We start from the raw sequence: 19,831 nt of genomic DNA on the forward strand, positions 1-19,831 counted from the left end.
GCGGCTGGGCCCGTGAGCCATGGCCGCTGAGTCTGCGCGTCCGGAGCCTGTGCTCCGCAACAGGAGAGGCCACAACAGTGAGAGGCCCGCGTAACACACATTAAAAAAAAAAAAAAAAAGATAAAGAAAGCTCAGATCCCAGGTGAAAGAGATTCGAGAAAGCCAGAGGATGTGTTCATTGCCCGGAGCCTGGAATTAGAAACTCCAAAGGTTGGAAGTTTCATAAAGGTGAATTTGCCTCCAATCGTGGATACACTATTCGGTGGCTGCTGTGCATTTTTTTCACTGGGGTCTCTGTTCAGGGCAAATGCCCTGGGGTGAGCGTCAGGAGTCCTGAGGACTAGTCCCGGCTGTGCCCCTATCGGTTGTGTGACGTTAGGAAAGTCGCTAAACTTCTTTGAGCTCCCAAATCTGGGGAGCCAGCCCCCAGCAGTCTACCTTACTGAGTTGTTACTCGAATTAAAATGAACACGCTATGAGAGAGTGCTTCGTAAAGACGCTGTAGATATTTCTAAAGATATATGATCACCCTCCAAAGGCGGTAGTGAGAACAGAAGTCTCTCATCTCTGTTTTCAAAGGAATCACCTTCTAGACACACTGCTGAGAAGTGGCATTTGGGAGTGCGACCGCGGAAGACCGTCTACGTCACAGGATTCAAAAGCAGGCAGGAGCGCACTGTTTCACTCGTTCACCATCTCTGCTTATGTTTGCCCTTGAGTCCTTACCTCACCATCCAGTGCGATACTTGGAGTACTTAACAGGCACCCAGTGGGCGCTCATACATGTGAGACAAACCAAAGGATGCTAGTCTAAAGATTTCAGTCCTTCTGGTGCAGAAAGGTCATCCGTGGGAAAGAAACTGGGGGGATCTCTGGGAGCCTGAGCCTAGGGTAACTAGCCAACTTGGACTTGGATTTCTGGAACAAACTGGTCACTCGACCTGAGCGTCATATTTGAATATGCAGTTTGCCTCCTCCCAGCTGGCGGGGAATAAAGTATCTGAACTACAGAAGTCTGGTGGAAAGCATGTGTGTCTCTGAGTTTCTAAAGAGTTTATCCCTAGAGATTTATAGCCTGGGCATTTCCCCTCTCCTTTTGCCCCTATTAGTTTCCATTTCCCTAGCTGACACCATCTTTTCACTGTCAGGAATCCAACAGACTCACACCCCTTCTATTTTTCCTGCATCACATTATCACCTCTAAGATAGATCCCTGGTCCCTGCTGGTGGCTTCCTGCCACTAGCTAAATCTCCTACCGAACAGCTCAAGGCATTCGGTGCAAAACTGCAGCCTTCAGCAGGGCTTGGACCTGGAGCTGCTGGGCTTGCCCTGTGCAACATTCACCAGGAACACACGTGTGCTGCAGAACTGCCATCTGGATCGAGCACTGACTGGTGCACACAGCAGGGAAATGACATTTTGGGCCAGTGAGGAGATGGGATCGGTGGGGATTTCCCCTTTAAAAACTTACAGCAAAAGCCTGCCTGAGACTATTCAGTATTCATAAGTGGAAAGCAGAGATGGCGTTTCTGTTCCGCCAAGAGCAATAGCTATTTATCATAGCAAATGACTGAAATAGTTATACGTACAATGCTTTACTCAGTGCTGTAAATTACGGTATACAGAAGATTAAACTTAAGCCTAATGCTACCCTTGAGCTTCAACAGCTGAGTCCTATAAATGGGTACCCGTTAAGAAGACAGAACCTTTTTCCTGGTTACTGTTTAAAAGTGTATCTCTATTAAAAGCTTGTCTTAGACATAAATTACCAGGAAGCCTGCCCCTGGCCCCAGGCAGGCTCTTCCTCGGGGTACTGACTCACAGAGTCACATGTAAATGACACAGTGACAAGCCTGAGAGTCAAAGCATGTGCTGTGCTGACCTCCAGTGGGATGGAGGTAAGAGGGACTTCGCATGGGTCTGAATGAGCATTTGCTTCTGGCTCTGGGCCAGGAGAGGGGTGGGAGGGCTCTGCAGGGCCTTAAGGAGATCTTCAAAATTGAAACGATCCTGAACCCCATCAATCCAAAGAAAATGCTTCTTTTGGAATCTGCCATTCCGTGAAGTATCAAGGAACCTTGACCTGGAGCCGAAGCCCCACTTTTAACTAACTACCTTTTATCCTCCAAGCACTTGCTCCTCAAAGTGTGGTCCATGGACCAAAGGCACCAGCATCACCCGGGAGCACGTTAGAAACACAGACCTGCTGAATTCAAGTCTGCAGTTTAGCAAGAACCCCCCAGGGGGCTTATGTGCACATGAAAGTTGGGGCATCAAGGGATAAGTAAGCAGGTGTTAACAGGGAGGAACCCCTTGATTTTCACACTGGAAATCATTACAAGTGACAAACAGGACTTATGGGAACAGGTCCTAAGAGTGGGCTGTATGATTCTGAGTTCTCTTTTGTCCAATCCTACTTCAGAACATTTTCAGGAACTTGAAAGGTTTTTATGAGCTGGGAATGAATGTATCACCCTGAACTAGAGATATGACCCGAAACACCCCAGGGTGTAAAACAGAGTGAATTAGCAAAAAGTTCATGCTTTATAAATCAATCATAATCCTCTTGGGAATCAGGAGGCTGAGAATGCATGGCAATGTTTTGAGCCAGGATTTCAATTCTTTGTTGTAATTACCAGTTGACTTTAAGTGGGATATGTATGTAAAAATCTATGTTGTTTGAGAAGACAGAGATCCTGAACAACCGTATTCTTTATGAGAAAAAAATTATCATTCAGTATACATGTTAAAAAACCTAATGCACTAAATAAATAGATAGATTTAAATAGATAGATAAACAAATAAAATAAAATCTATTGTGGCCAAGCTAGCAGAGGGAAAAATGGCAAGACGGTTAAGAAAACTGCTAATTTAAGGGAAGGCAGGAAAGGAGAACAAAAACAAATAAAATGCAAGGTACACAGAATGCAAATTAAAAGACAGAGATAAGTCCAAATATATAAAGTAATCACAATAAATGTAAATGGATAAAACTCACCTATTAAAAGACACTATCAGATTGGACTTTTTTTTTTTTTTTTTTTTTTTTTTTTGCGGTACGCGGGCTTCTCACCGCTGTGGCCTCTCCCGTTGCGGAGCACAGGCTCTGGATGCGCAGGCTCAGCGGCCATGGCTCACGGGCCCAGCCGCTCCGCGGCATGTGGGATCTTCCCAGACCGGGGCACGAACCCACGTCCCCTGCATTGGCAGGCAGACTCGCAACCACTGTGCCAGCAGGGAAGCCCCAGATTGGACTTTTAAAAAAGCCAGCTATATACTACTTACAAGAGAGACACCTAAAACAAAATGACACAGAAAGGTTGAAAATAAAAGATTGGAAAGAGATAAGGCACATACACATTGACCAAAAGAAAATTAGGTGGCAATGTTAATCAGATAAAATAGGACCTAAGGCAAAAGCATTAATAGGGACGAAGACTCCACCCCTAAAATGACATGAGTCATAAACCTACATGTATCCAATAGCACAGCCTGAAACTTGTACCTGCAAAAGGTGTTAGAATTTCAGGAGAGACTGACACACAACCATAAGAGGAGACTTAAAACTCCCTTCTCAGAAACTATAGACCAAGCAGACAAAAATGGTGAGGATAAATAGGACTTGAATAACAAAATAAACAATTAATATATGGAACCCTGCACATAAAAGAGAGATGATTCCAGTTTTCTAATAACATATGACACAGTAAAAAGAAAAAAGCATGATCACAAAGGAGATATCCTAAGTTATAAAACAGGTAACATAACTTTCCCTGGCCATCACAAATGAAACTAGAAATCAAAAATAAAACAAGGGGCTTCCCTGGTAGCGCAGTGGTTGAGAGTCCACCTGCCGATGCAGGGGACATGGGTTCGTGGCCCGGTCCGGGAAGATCCCACATGCCACGGAGTGACTGGGCCCGTGAGCCATGGCCGCTGGGCCTGCGCGTCCGGAGCCTGTGCTCCGCAGGGGGAGGGGCCACAACAGTGAGAGGCCCGCGTACGGCAAAAAAATAAAATAAAATAAAAAATAAAACAAGAGTGAGGGGCCCCCTTACCACCCTTTACATTTGGAAACTAAAACTACGCTCCTTAATTACTACTTGGCAATGATGTGATTTTTTTTTCCTATGTGTGGCCTAGTTGCTATGGGACCAGGTTAATTTATATGACATTTGTCACGGGTATCACCAGAAACAGGAAACTCCCCAAGCCATTATAGCTTCATTATTTTGTACTTTGAACTAAATTCTAACCCAAAGGGAAGGTGGAAAAGAAGGGGTGTGCGTGGGTTGACTACAACCTAGTCGTACGGCACCAGAAGCTGCCGTTGGCTCATTCCCCAGACTGTGCCCTATTCTACCACGCTATACCCATCTCTTGCTGCTAGCCGCTACTGGCTGGACGCAGAGACCGTCCTAGAAGTGCTCTAGTCACCTGGGAAACGGTGCTATTCAATTGAGGTGGCATCCTACAATCAGTAGGGTTCTGGAACCGAGCAAATTCTGTAGTGAACAGTTTACATGGGACCTTCTGTCTGCTTGTTCACAGGGCCAAGCACTTCTTAAAAATGATCGCGGAATGCTGCACAGGAGACACACAAGAAAAATATAGGTCCATGTGTCCCTGGGGTAGACAGCAGTCCCCCTGAGAACCCCCCCCCCAAATCAATCCCAAACCAACCACTTCCTCTGGACTCTGCTGTCAGTTCAACACAAGTCCAGTGCTGGCTGAATAATGAAAGAAATATTAAAAAGAAAAACACCAAACAACCTAAAAAGAATAGAATGCAGGATGGGGTGATACTGATCAAAGCACATTGATGATAGGTCTGCAAGTTCTGTGGGCCAGCGGGGGCGGGAGAGATGGAGCAATAAGAAAATAAAAGAGAGGCCCAGAGCTCCTCTGCCTGTGCCATGGACACCTGTGGTGGTCAAAACAGCCCCGTGGTTCCCTGGCTCACAAACAAGCCACAGAGTGGGGGCAGCTCTCAGGGGACCGCCCCCCCTGCCCTGGGCCTCCTCACTGGTCTCCCAATCCCTCTCAAACATCACCAACACTGCCCCCCATTAAAGAGTATCCGAGGCAGAGGTGTGTCATCAGCATAGAGGCTTCCCACCAACTACCCCCTCGGGTGAGTGTCACAGTGGTAAGCACATGACACGGGCAGCTGAAAAAGTGGCACAAGAATTTTCAGAGCTGCTGACCAGATCCTTCCTCCTTCAACGCTCTGGTGACTTATTTCATACGCACCTGGAGAGAGTGCCGCCATCAGACGATGCCCTAGAGCTGACTGTCATGCAGGTCACTGAGTCAGGGGTCAGTTGGGGCTGGTGTTAATGGGACCTCACTGCTGGGGACTAGGCAGCAGGGCTCCTGATGGAGGTGGCTCATTTGAGAGGGATACCTAGGGGGTGGGGACAGCCACTTAGCGAGACGAGTGGAAAATTGCAGCCACCGCACCAGGGAAGCCATACTCATCTGAGAAAAATGCATCTCTGGAGAAGCCTCAGGAATTTGAAGAAATAATTCCTGGGAGAGAAAAGCAAAGCATCTACGATGCTAATAAACAAGCAAGTAACAGGGTTAGTCAGAAACCAAACCTTAGACAGAAATCCATAGTTCCAGTTTTGTAAAACAAAGACCAGAGTTGCTTTCTCTGGAAAAAAAAAAAAAAGATTATTCATTCCATGTGAAGTAAGATTCATCATAGTGAAATTGTTTACTTATTTTTTCATCATTTACTCCCCTCGATTTACATTTTCCCCCGGATGTATTTATTTCCCATGCATCTCCTACACAGCAATTCCCCAGTGTGCACTCATTTTTCAGTAGTGCCTGGCCCCATGAAAGACCAAAGGAAAGGCCTTGGGCAAGCTCTTCACTACAGGATTTCCTCAATTCCAGTATGCCACCGATGGTAAGAGGCCACATCAACTTAACAGCACCTTTTCCAGAAGAGAAAAAAAAAGCCCTGCCATAGTAAATATACACATGATATGGGAAGAAGCACTTGGACTTTAGAAACAATAGGGCTGGGAACCTTCTTTAGAGACTCCCTGCCCACCCCCCAACCCTCGCTCCCGCAGCCCCAAGGTGAGCCTCTACACGGTGCCTTATATGTGACACTTTGGGAGGGACCTCTCAGTGACCCCAGGCAAAGCACTCAGAATCAGCTCCCTGGAGCTCCCCTGGTGGCACAGTGGTTGAGAGTCCGCCTGCCGATGCAGGGGACACGGGTTCGTGTCCTGGTCTGGGAAGATCCCACATGCCGCGGAGCGGCTGGGCCCGTGAGCCATGGCCACTGAGCCTGCGCGTCTGGAGCCTGTGCTCCGCAATGGGAGAGGCCACAACGGTGAGGGGCCCGCGTACCGAAAAAAAAAAAAAAAAAAGAATAAGCTCCCTGAGCGAATACTCCAGATGTTCTTCCAAAAGGAAAACTGTGATGGTGGAGTGGCAGTTTGGATGGGAGTTGGGCTCCAGCATTAGGGCATGAGGTGAAAAGGATGGATAATCAAGCCCACCTTTGAAAACCCTTCCACTCATAAAGTACAGTAGATATGGTTTGGGGACAGTGGGCTCTCTTCATGGCCAGTTTCTCCTCCAGGATTGGAAAAGAGCTTTGCTTCTCTGCTTGGACACCAGATGAAGGAGTGGGCTTGTATGTGGCACCGCGTTATTAATCCAAAAAAGTGCATTATTATTATTATCATCACCATCATCATCACCATCACCCAGTGCACGTGGCTGAACTCTGATAAATTAAGAGCGATGGGACTCCAAATCGAAAGAGGTGCATTTTTGTTTTTTTACTGCAAGACCTCTGAGTGCTTTGATGGACTAATAGCTGCCGAGAACCTCCAGAGGGTAATCTGGCGTGTGGTCTTTCCCGAGCACGTGTGTGCCCCCCAAACTCCAATTCTCGGAGCACAGATGCACTACCATGGGGAGAGAACACTGCTTCGGAAACCCTGTTCTGCTCACTGCTTCGCATGGGGACAAGGCCAAAATGACCTTTCGAATCAGTGCTGGCAACATTCTTTGCTCGGATTTAAATAAAGCGATGGCTGTTCCCCTAATTTTTCTCGGTTGATACAGCTCTGAGGAATGGAATGGAGCAGCCCATACAGCGAGGACAAGCCAGTGATGAGTCAGAAGCCGGGGGTCATGTTACAGTGTCAGCCTTCCAGAACTCAGCTGTGGTCAGGGATCAAAGGAGCAGCCTCACCCGTGCTCAGTGAGGAAGGGCGGTTCCCCTGCATCAACCTCTCCAACTGTACCTGAATAGAGACGGTCATTCTCTTTGAAGGAGCAACATCTTCTAAACGAATGTCCTCGCTTACCCATGGCATTTGGCTTACTCACAACTGGGAAGCCAATTTCCTTCCATGCTCACTTTCTCCCTCCTTTCTTCCAAGATTCATTTTTTAAAAAGCGTATTGAGCACCAACTGTAGATCCAGCATTCATCGTGTTAACTCAGGGAACACAATGGTGAACACGATGACAGGGCTCCTTGAAATGCCTAGTCTGGCGGGTGTGTCAGTGCGTGCGCCTGTGCATGCAACAGGGGTGGATAAGTAAACGAGCATTTGCAATGGCTGTCATATATGCGAATCTTGGTAAAGTGGGGAGTGCCAAGAGATTGGGATTGGAAGAGTCCTTCTTTCTCCCTGTCTGGGCCCCAAGTCAGAAAATGTGCTCCAGGCTGGGACTCAGGGATGCAAAAGACACAGCCTCAGCGCTTGGGAGCTCAGTACCTAGTGCTCACAGGTGACTGCTGCACAGTGATCGGTGCCATAGGACGGGGGAATGCAGGGGGCACAGGGACCAGCTGACAATTTAGTCGGGTGGTAGCTGAGCTCAGCAGAAATGTAGAAAAACACTTAGGGTGTTGCTAGCCTAAAAAGAGGTCTATCAGTGATGTAAAAATGAAGTCATCTGTACTTGGAAAAAAAAGCCAAAGACATTAAAATGGCTATTGTCAAGGTCAACAGCAGCCTTTAGTGGCAACTGGCAACCTCTTCTCTCTTCTCCTCTCACTCAACCGCTTGGCATTTGACTGGCTGTACAAAACACTTTCTTCTCTTGGCTCCCATGTTGTCATCTTCTGCTGCTTTTCCTACCAGGTCACTGGCCATTCCCCTTCTAACTAACCCTAAATGTTGACCTCTCCCTTTCCCACCTCAATCCACCAGCAAATGCTGTCAGTTACATTTCCAAAATAGATCTCAAGTTTAACCTTTGTTATCCATCGTTATCCATCTTCACAGCTATGCATCAGTCCCTATGAGGTCTCCCAGGCTCCAAGCAGCCAGAGTGACCTTCTAAAAACACAAACCAGATGATGTCTTTCCCTCACACAGGGTCCTCCCGTGTCTTCTCACCACACCTAGAATGAAGCCCGAACTTTGGGCTCTGCCCTACAGGGCTCTACAGTAATGGTCCCCCCCACCTCTCTGAAGCCCTCACACACACCTCACCTGGTGTGCTCTACCTACAGCTCGATCGCGTTATTGTTTATCAATACATTATTTAACCTACCAGAACACAGGCTTCAAGAAACCCACACTTTTTTTTTTTTGTGGTACGCGGGCCTCTCACTGTTGTGGCCTCTCCCATTGCGGAGCACAGGCTCCGGACGCGCAGGCTCAGTGGCCATGGCTCACGGGCCCAGCCGCTCCGCGGCATGTGGGATCTTCCCTGACCGGGGCACGAACCCATGTCCCCTGCATTGGCAGGCGGACTCTCAACCACTGCGCCACCAGGGAAGCCCTAGAAACCCACACTCTTATTTGTCTCACTCACCACTGTATCTGCAGCATTAGAACAATGCCTGGCATACAGTAGTTGCTCAATAAATATTTTTAAAGTAAATTAATGAATCAAAGCTATGTGACTCTGGAGAATGTAATCCAAGAGATTCAGCCTTCAAGAAACAGGCTTGAATGAGATTATAAGTTTTTTTTTTCAATTAAAGATGAATTCAATAACACTAAAGTAAAAAAAAAACACTAAAGTTATGAAGGTCTTCTTAATCTATCTCTAAATTTGAGCTGAACCATTATATCTGCTATTTTTTTTTTTTTTTGGCCATGCCACGTGGCATGTGGGATCTTAGTTCCCCTGACCAGGGACTGAACCCGCGCCCCATACAGTGGAAGCAAGGAGTCTTAACCCTTAACCACTGAACCACCAGGGAAGTCCTTGGTTTGTTTACTTGTAAAATTTTACCTGGTTCACAGAAACATGCAAGAAAAGGGAATTCCATTGAATTTAGAGGAAACCATCTATGGTTTGACGGGGGGAGCGTCTCATGGATCTGCTCATTTGCTGGAGATGAACAAGAAGCTACAGACAGAACTGATGGTGGTACTCACTCCACCTCTTCTGCAAGCTTGCTTCTTTTTACTTTTTGATATTTAAAGGTCTATGCAAATGCTGTGGCTCTCAAAACATGGACTGTAACTGATTTATTCCTCCTTTCTGAAGTCCCTCAAAACTGTGCCCAAGTTCTTTACCTAAGCCAACAAGCAGACAAGGTCAGTGGGGTAGGTTAGAAAGATGAGAAAGAAACAGGGAGCTCAGGTGCCCCCAAGCACTGCATTTAGTCTCCAGCATCCTACAGGGGACCAAAACAACCTTTCTGTATGGAAGTGTAGTTACACTGCTGCAGGGAGTTTGAGATCCAAAACATTGAACGAGTACAGTGGTTAAAGTGATCTAGAGTCAGACATAGATTGGAACCTTGGTTCCGCCACTTACATCAGTCTGATTTTGAGGAAATTTCTTAAATCCTCAGAGTCTCCCTGTCCTTGGCTGTGAGATGAGAATACTACGACCATAGCACCTTAGGGTGGCAATAGGATTAAATAACAAAAAGCTTAGCATATATACGTGCTCAATACGTACATTAGCTTTATTGTTGTTTTTGGAATTTTTGTCTGCCATTAGCAGAGAAAAAAGAAAAGCCAGGGTTTGGGACCAGGTCAGCCTGCTATGTTCTAGACACACCTTTGATTCTAATTTGAGCTGCAGTAAGTTCAAAATACAAACATTTGAAGTGGAGCAAAATGTGGTCCCACTTTATTATAGATTCTTTCAGTTGTAATGCTTGATTTAAGGCAGAACCATTTGTTAGGCCGTGATTTTTTTCCTTAGGGATCTTCTTATTATAGGGCTTTCCTTAGGATCTCTCGTATGACTGCACTTTACCAGGGACAATGGAAAGATGAAATAAGAAGAAAGAACAGCAGACATTGTTTCTGATCGTAAGGAACCTGAAAGATCTATCAAGCCAAGAGTTAATTCTGGATCGGGGATCCATTCATCAAATTAAGGTTAAAAAAGAATCCCACTAACAAAATCAAGTTTGCACAGATGCACTTGTTCTCGCCAAGTCTTATTAGTTAATACTGTCTGACTTGACAAAGAATATGTTTGATGAGACCAATTTACTTTAATTATTTTATACGTCTCTGGTATAAATAATCTAGTCTCATAAAAGACAACTCACAATAACAACAACAGAAATTTAATCTCAACAAACACATTCAACTTAATTGACCAAAAACTCCAGCCCTGCTCTGTGGCAATCTACACTTTCAGAAAGGAAGTTCTGGCAGGATAATTAGCCGGTGATGATACCCGGGAAGCCCAGGGGCCCTGACATGGGGAGGGGCTGACTTTCTCTAGGGCTCAGAAGCACAAATGGTTTGTTTCCTCCTCAACCAGAGGTCACCCGGAGATAGACAAAATAAAAAGAACAATTGCAGGAAACCTTGGAACCTCATTAATGAGGCTTCCATGTGTGGCACTGCTGGGCTCTGCTGCTCTTGGTACCCACCCAGCATCGGCATCTGGATGTGGACGGGAGGGATGGAGGTAACAACCTCCAGCAGCCAATTGCTGTCACTCATTTATTTTGCAGCTCAGCCCCTTTGCTTCAGCTCACAGTTCATTAAATTCTACTGCATCATCATCAACATGCAAAATAGCTACTTGAAGGGCATTCAAAAATATAATCAGAAAAGGGAATAAAAAGCCCTCTCTGAGAAAGAGGGACAAAAATTAATCCTCTCTTGTCTACTGAGTGACAACTAGGTTCTTTGGTTCTAACATGTTTATTTTTTAAGTACCAGTGACATCCAAGGATTATCTCTGTCTGATGGATGGGGTGTGGGGCTGTATAGTTCTCTGCTTGGAGAGTGAGCACCAAATGTGGCTGAAAAATTCTGAAGGCTCTGTGTATATGGATGGGTTATTTCTTTTGCCATTTTTTCCCCCTTTTTTGATTTTGAGGTGGGGAGGACTGCAACTTTATGGACTTCTGCAACATATCTTGTTTTATGCTTTGAATATGACTGTGATGGGGAAATTATCCTGATGACCCGTGCACACACACTCATTTGAATGTGGAGGAAAACTTAAATATAGAAAAGTACAAAATATGATAGGACAAATGGAGATGTTATATTTTAGGGCAGTGGTTTTCAACTGGGGGCAATTTTGTCGCCTAGAGGACACTGGCAATTCCTGGAGACAGTTTTCGCTGTCATGACTGGGGGTGGGGGCTGCTACTGGCATCCAGTGGATAAAATACAGGGAAGCTGTTCGACATCCTACAACACACAAGACGCCCCCATAACAGAATTATCCAGCCCCAAATGGTAACAGTGCTGCTGCTGAGAAACTCTTCTTCATGGTAGTTCATTATGTAAATATACTAGGAGGTAAGGACAGAAAAAAAATCATAACTCCTTTCATTTAGGCAAATCATACAACTCCATAAATGCCCAACCCAGTGACAACACCACAGCTTGGATCCACCTATTATTCTTCCCTTTACTTATAATATTTCAAATTGATTAAACATATGCAACTACTAAAAGTAATAAATAAAAATTTGTTTCCATTGCAGGTATCTTGCATTTCCTAGTTTTTTTTTTTTTTTTTTTTTTGCAGTATGCGGGCCTCTCACTGTTGTGGCCTCTCCCGTTGTGGAGCACAGGCTCCGGATGCGCAGGCTCAGCGGCCATGGCTCACGGGCCCAGCCGCTCCGCGGCATGTGGGATCTTCCCGGACCGGGGCACGAACCCGTGTCCCCTGCATCAGCAGGTGGACTCTCAACCACTGCGCCACCAGGGAAGCCTGCACCTCCTAGTTTTGAGCTTGTATACAGGCTTGTGGACACAGATGGGACCCCCCCACTCCCACACACACACATGCACACACCACACACAGAGGATTCTTTTTGGAAGAAATGGCAATACCACTCTCTCTGGGCTGAGGTTGGGACCCACAGCATTGACACAAGAGGAAGAGTCACAAATGTCACCCTCACACTCCATGGTAATCATAAGTGAATATTCTCTGGGAAAGATTTCATTATAAATCTCTGTAGCTTATCACTTGGTTAACAATAGCTTAACTGTTTTTTTCCTAAAGCAAAATTTGTTCCACCACTGTGCTAAGTACTTCCCACATTCGAGTTCCTTTAATCATCACAACGATCTTAAGAGATAAACTACGATCCCATTTTAAGAATAAGGAGACTGAAGCACAGAGAGGCAAAGTAACCTGCCCAAGGTCACACAGCTAATAAGTGGAAGAGCTGGAACTTGAATCTAGGCAGACTGACCCCAGGGAGGCTATTCCCCAAAACGAGGCTGCTACATCATGTCAGTGCGTCAAGCCACAACTTGGGCTGGACAGCTATGAGAGATAGGGATGCCTGCTGAATGGGATCAGGACGCCCAAGGCAAGTTTTTTTCTGTTTTCCCCTTTTCTACGCCTAAATAACCTCATCAACTAACCTAAGGGACTTTAGAAACAAACCAATCCCTCAAAATCCTAGATCTCCTGGGTAGAGGTTTAAAAAGCATCCAAAGGGCCCGTGTACAGAGGAAACAGACCTAAGGGGCCCACACAGACAGGGTGGCACAGACTATGGCCTGCAGGGAGCCCCTACCCCTACGCCAAGCAGAGGGTCTCCTGAGCAGTGGGCATGCCTACTTTTTACGTCTCGGACACCAGCTTGGGGTACAAAGTCAGGAGCAACAGGAAAGCAGACAGTCCTGGGAGCAGGGCTTCACATGACCCCCATACGGGGAGGCAGCCAAGGCCAGATGGACCTCAGCAGGGACCCCAGAGAGACACTGGGAGCTTCACGGTATTTCCAAAGGAGCTGACACTAGGGCCCCATGTGAATGTAAACCATATTCATAAAGGCAGATCCTCAGAACTCCTGGCAATGTAATCATCTTCAGGCCAACAAGTCCTGCCTCAAGAGTGTGGGAAGCCGAAGATGAATCACAGGCCAGAGTCCGCAGGCTGACCTCTGTGCACACATCCCCCGAGACAGGGAGAGAAACGAAGGCAGGAAGCACTTGACTGAATTGGTTTTCCCATTTTTCATAAGAAACATTCAACTTAATAAAAAATAGCCATACTTTATTGACAATAATAGCTACCCTTTCTTCATTTCCTTACTATGTGCCAGGAAACTACTTTATCTCTGCTCCCCATAGTAGATCTGCAAGGCAGGAACTATCGCCTTCATTTTAGAGGAAAAGGAGGCTCAGAAAGGTCATGTAATTAGCCCAAGGTCTCACAGCTAGTAACGGGTCCGTTTGACTCCAAAATGCATGATTTTTCCACAGTGGCTTTCACTGTTTCACATTACTGTCAACCTCCAAAGTCCTCAGAACCAACTGCCTACACACACACACACACACACACACATACACACACACACACACGCATTTTTTTCATTTAACTTAACCAGGTCACTGAAATCTTGAAAGCTGCCATGCATCCATCTCTCTGGATATGTTATGCTCCTTAAAATCAGGAGCCGAATCACAGGTGCTAAGAATGAGCAAGTTGCCAAGAGAACACAGGTCCAGTCCCCTGTCATTTAAAACGGTGACAAGTCCAGGGTCTAAGGGCTGGGCGAGGTCAAGCTGGGATCTGGCCCCAGGTGTGCTGGACCCTGGGCTGTGTCCCTCCCACCACACCTCAGCTCTGCTTCCCGGGGCCACGGCCGGTGATGGATGAACTCATTTCTAGGTGCTGGGAATACAGAGCTGAAAAGGTACATCCCTAGTCCTGAGAGCATCCTAGAAGCTGGCGGATGTGCTGAGACAGTCCACAGGTAAGTGAAGTGCACGGCAGAAGGTGGGAGGCGTTGGAGGACTGGGTTCTGTGGATATGAAGAGGAATGAACCGCGTCCCGCTGCCGGCCGTGTGGGGGCGGCATGGGGAGAGGAGGAACGAACCTGTGCTCTGGGCGCGCCTGCAGGAAGGCGCCTCTCGCCGGTCATTCTGCACCAACAACTCCCCCGAGGCAGGCAGCGCACCGATCTTACGGACCAGGTGGAGAGACAGGAGGCCACCTGCCTGAGATCACGCAGTTAACGAGGGAGTCATGTGACCTGCTCTGCCTGCCTCCAAAGCCCATGTTCTCTCCACTTTAAAACTCCAGATGCTGCTCTGCGGAGCCCTGGCGGGTTGAGAGGCCAGGAGGAGGCCAGGGACCCCAATTTCAACCTCTTTGCCTCTGCTGTGTATCTATATCCATATGTGGGTTCGACAGATGAGACTCCGTTTGAGAGAAAGCTCTGCCGCTAACAAGATCGAGTTTGAAGCCCTGTGCTGTGCTGTGTTACCTGGAAGGCAAGCGGGTCAGGCCTTTGAGTTTGGGCCGGGACAACAAGGGCATGTGACCCACGCTGGGAGGCAGTGAGGGACAATGGCTAAGCAAGCAGGCGAAGCACGCAATTCCCTATCTCTGGAGCAAGGCGGCCTGCGTTCAGAATCAGGCTTTACACCTGCGTAGCTTTGCAACCCTGGGCAAGGTACTCCTAAGCCTTAGCTTCCTCAAGTTCAAAATGGGGGTAACATTGGTACCTACTTCATGGGGGTGTTGAGAGGATTAGGATTACATGTTCAAAGATAAAGAAAGCATATAGCATGGCGCCCGGCACTGAGCACACTGCCATTCTCGTTAACTTGTTGATGAGAGCGAGGCTAGTCTTAGGAGGTAAAAGAGCAAAAAAGGAAACACTATGACACTATAGGAGGAATTTTTAGGGCAACTAAGAAATCCTCACTGTCCCCGGAGTGTTGCTCTGGTTCTGAGCTCTGCCTTGTGTTCTCCTGCCCTTGATAAACGTGGGCTGCGAATCTGCGGGACACGCACCCGAAAGACGAGGGAGGCTTAGGGGCCTCCATCTGCTGAGATGTGGCCATGTCCCCATCGCTGCTTGTCAGCTGATTCAGCAAGAAGCTCAATGGAGACGGGGCTTCGGGGGATGAGATCAGTAACCCCAAACCCCCAAACTAATTTACTGCCACTGTTCAGGAGATGGCCACAAAACCCCTGGCTCTCCCCCTAAGCTCAACTTGCTCCTGCACCAAAAGGCCTAGGACAGAGGGAGGCACGTGTCTCAGCCCAGCCGAGCCCCAGAGGCCTCCTTAGCTGGCTAGGTGAGGCCTTGCCTTGGGCGGAATTCTGCAGGGCACAGTGGGGTCCCAGGTCCCTTTTAGGGGGTACCTCCTGCCAGCGAATTAAGTTCCCAGAGAAGGTTCTGACGGCTTCTGGGATTTCTGTCTTGTTCACTGCTGTGCCCCAGTGCCCAGAACAGCAGCACATCCCATGAATGAATGAATGACCATCCCTTTTGGCATCTTCATGAGACAAACAGAAGCAGGGGCCACGGAGCCTCCACAGTCACCCCCTGACCCAGCAGTTGGGTGGGATCTTCTCGCCACTGCTCTGCTCTTGACTCCCTCTCCTGTCACCCCAGCTGGTAGCACCACTGCCGGGCCTCTGACAGTCTCCCTGGGAGAGGTTGGACCTTTTCTCTCCTCCGGGGAGAAGGAAGGGTCATTTGCTACAGAGCATCAAGCAAGAAGATCAGCTCGTGCCCAGCACACGACTTGCTCCTGTCACGCTCATTCTGCCAGAAACGAAAACGTTAGAGCTGGAAGCGCCTGCAGAAGTCACCTCTTGTGGAAGAAATGAGGAAACCAAACACTGAGACATCTAGCAAGGAGCCCCAAGTCCCAGAGCTTGTGGCCAGGAGGGGCAGGAGACCTGGCCTCTCAACAGAGCTCTTTGTACGGCACTTTCTAGGAGCCTCTATGCCTGTGCAGGTCAGAAAGTCTCAGAAGCCTCGATTCTCTATATATTATAATCACAAAACACACCCAGAGTTTACACACAGACGCAGGTTATACATATATATGCAGCTATGTAAATGACGTATAGGTATATACATATTCATAAGTGATATTAGGATATATATAACTATTCTATAGTCCCAAATACACTTACTAGAGAGTTTAGATAATAAGCCCATCTCCTTTTATTTTATACCTGTTTATTACAGAATGGTGATAACTGCAGTGGGGTAAAATAAGAAATCCTGAGTGTGAGAAGGGGAAGCGTGTAATTTGCAAAAGCGTATTTGATATTATAATTGCTTTGATTTTTTTTTTTAGGCACAATATTTAATGTGCTTTGAAATGTAATGGTAAAGAAGGGCATTTGGATTTTACGTTCAAGAGAAAAAGAGGAGAGTTTAAACCAAAAGACTGGGAACTACTGTTCTGGAACTCAGAGCAGATGACAACAGCTTTGGAAACTGGCTGGTCCAACGCCCCGTGTGAAGAGAGGAAACCTCCACTCAGAGAGGTTAAGTCACTTCCTGTCTCAGGTCAGTAGCTGCTTATTTGCTATAGGGGAGCAACCTCGTGGAGGTTATCTGTTGTAAGTCCACACAGCACCTGCACTGAAGGAGACCAGCATTTGCCGTGGAACAGCTGAAGGGAATTTCTCACTTCAAGGATGTAAAGATACAGAGGGAAAGTGAGTTCCCAAACAGGCCTGGCTTTTTTTAAACAAGGATGATTCTTGGAAGAGGAGAAGCCGAACCTGGGGCTTTGCTACACGCATTTCTCGGGGGCAGCACCCCAGTGGTCCCACACGGGACCCACCCCTCCTGTGTGTCCATACAGGGAGACTCCACCGTGCCCTCTCTCAGGGGGACCCAATGTCAGGTTGCGAGGCTGCAGGAGGGACTGCCCGAGCCACCACTGTCCCTCCCCTTCGTCACCTGCAGAGGCCACCACCCATCTACCTAAACAATGGGGGGCTTTCTCTCTGGTGTCCCGGCAGCACTGAGCATGCAGGCAGAAGGACTGCAGCTCCTAAAGAGGCAGCCTGGGAGCCGAGGTAGAGCCCCAGGAGGAATTCACCCATGGCCTTGGGCTAAGACAGCCCCAGGGCCAGACCACAGGGGACGGTTCCTCCGTGATGTCGGACACTGGCCGGTGCAGGAGTCCACTTACCGCAGTGGGACTGGAAGACCTGCGGCTTGACGACCTGGTTACAGGCACTGCACACCACGAGGTAGAAGTCGTCGTGTGCTGGGTAGTGGCCAAACAAGTGCATATCTGTGGGGGAAAGGAAAACAGGTTGTTTTGAAAAAGCAACCAAGTCTCAGAAGGTGGACGGTTTCTTCTTGGCATTTCCTCGAGGACAGTTTTCCAAAGAAGACGCGCAGAAAGCCAATCATCTTTACGAAAGGGAAAGCAGTTTGTCCTAATGCAGTTCCCCACTCTCAGGGAAGCCCGTGACTCAGAGAACCCCTCCTTATTTTCCTTGCATACAGACGGCTACCCCTGTTGGTTTGGTCAGCGGGGTTGGGCTGCCTGGAATCACATGCTATGGGGAGTGACCCTGTTCTGAAAGAGGGCCCTGGGGTTAGCTGGGACCCAACGAGGCTCTAGTCATTTTAGGATGGGGGAGCTCCTCCAAACCCATTTCAGCGTAGGCAGAGCCCTCCCAGGTGAGTGACGGGGCGAGAAAGCCTGGAGAGACAGAGGAGTCATCCTGGTCTCGGCAGCTGCCTGGGTTCCCCATCACCTGCGGGAGACTCCAGGGTAAAAGGAAGTGTCCAGACAAGTGGCTTGTTGGCTGCCATCATTATCCATTCTTTATGTGGCAAAGATTTACCGAGTGCCTAAGTGTGCCGGGCACCGACCATGCTGGGTTCCAGGGATAACTGGTGAACAAGAACGAGTGCCCTGCTCTGCTGGAGCAGAAAAGAGAAGAATTAACCAGAATCACACAAGTCATCACTTGGCTGTAACAGTGGTACCTCCTAAGGAGGAGATGTACAGGGTCCCATGAGCGTGTGTGGCAGGTAGACCTAACCTTGTCTGAGGCATTGGAGAGGCTTCCCTGAGGAGGGGTTAGAGAAAGAAAAGGCCAGGGGAGGGAGAGGGAAGTTCCAGGTCTGCCGAGGAAGGAGATTCTGTGTCAGCAGAACCTCTTGGCTGGAACAGAAGAACAAGGCGGGAGCCCAGAAGGTATAAGCCTTGTGGACCAAGGAAGAGATTTTGAACCTGACTTTAAGATCGGTGGGAAGCTACTGAAGGTTTTTTTTTTTTTTTTTCTTTTTGCGGTATGCGGGCCTCTCACTGTTGTGGCCTCTCCCGTTGCGGAGCACAGGCTCCGGACGCGCAGGCCCAGCGGCCATGGCTCACGGGCCCAGCCGCTCCGCGGCATATGGGATCCTCCCAGACCGGGGCACGAACCCGCATCCCCTGCATCGGCAGGCGGACTCTCAACCACTGCGCCACCAGGGAGGCCCGCTACTGAAGGTTTTTTTTTTTTTTTTTTTTTTTTTTTTTGCGGTATGCGGGCCTCTCACTGTTGTGGCCTCCCCCGTTGCGGAGCACAGGCTCCGGACGCGCAGGCCCAGCGGCCATGGCTCACGGGCCCAGCCGCTCCGCGGCATATGGGATCCTCCCAGACCGGGGCACGAACCCGCATCCCCTGCATCGGCAGGCGGACTCTCAACCACTGCGCCACCAGGGAGGCCCGCTACTGAAGGTTTTTAAGCAAAGAAGTGACAGAGTCAGATGGACACTGTTAAAAGATCAGTTATGTGGCCTACGAGACACAGTCACGTAGGTCCACACAAAAACCTGCCCACGCATGTTCACTGTAGCATTATTCATAACGGCCCAAGGGTGGAAGCAACCCAGATACCCATCAACTGCTGAACAAATAAATGAGATGTGATATATCCATACAATGGGATATTATTTGGCCATAAAAAGAGTGAAGTACTGATACCTGCTACAACATGGATGAACCTTGAAAACATATGCTAAGTGAAAGGAGCCAGTCACCAAAGCCCACAGATTATATGATTCCATTTATATGAGCTGCCCAGAATAGGCAAAACTAGAGAGACAGAAAGCAGATTCGTGCTTGTCTTGGGCTGGGGGTGGGGGGCCCTGGAGGGAACTGTCGGACAATTGCTAAAGGCTACGGGTTTCTTTTGGGGGTGATAAAAATGTTCTAAGATTGACAGGGGTGATGGCTGCACTACGCTGTAAACATACTACAAACCACTGAACAGCATGCTTTAAACGGGTAAATTGCATATGTGAATTATGTCTCAGGAAAGGTGTGTGTGTGTAGGGGGTCAGTTTGGAGGATTCGGTGGCCATAACTCCTCGCCCACCGTTGGGTGGAGGGCACTCTGCCGGCCCCTCCTTAGCTGACTGGCTCCGGGGCCACTGAGAGCAGGGCGGACAGAGGAAATAAAAGACACGTTCTGCATGAAAGTCTTTGCATCACAGAGCTGAGCTTCCTCTCCCCAGCCCCCCATGCCCTCGTTTTTTAGACTCAACCTGTGTCTTGACTGAAAACCACCAGGCGCACGATGGTTCCCCCAGCTGCAGGGCGAGGCCACAGGGAAGCCAAGCTCCTTCTGATTCAGGCACGGCTCATTTATAAGCCAACACAGGC

At 48.2% G+C, this 19,831-nt stretch overlaps 1 protein-coding gene across 7 annotated transcripts in view; it reads right to left on the reverse strand.

The window, feature by feature from the left end:
- ATXN7L1 (ataxin 7 like 1) overlaps positions 1-19,831 on the reverse strand; it is a gene marked incomplete at its 5' end in the record, with an annotated part of 244,928 nt that overhangs the window by 141,054 nt on the left and 84,043 nt on the right. For 6 of the 7 annotated variants that reach the window (XM_082631883.1, XM_082631879.1, XM_082631878.1 and 3 more), the window contains one exon: positions 17,356-17,460. In XM_082631883.1, coding sequence (XP_082488009.1) covers positions 17,356-17,460 — 105 coding nt within the window. Of the gene's footprint in view, positions 1-17,351; positions 17,461-19,831 lie in introns of all 7 variants that reach the window. The other variant, XM_082631875.1, reaches the window with a different exon arrangement.

This window comes from Mesoplodon mirus, assembly GCF_964341445.2.
Source record: "Mesoplodon mirus genome assembly, chromosome: 9".
NCBI classification, from domain to species: domain Eukaryota; kingdom Metazoa; phylum Chordata; class Mammalia; order Artiodactyla; family Ziphiidae; genus Mesoplodon; species Mesoplodon mirus.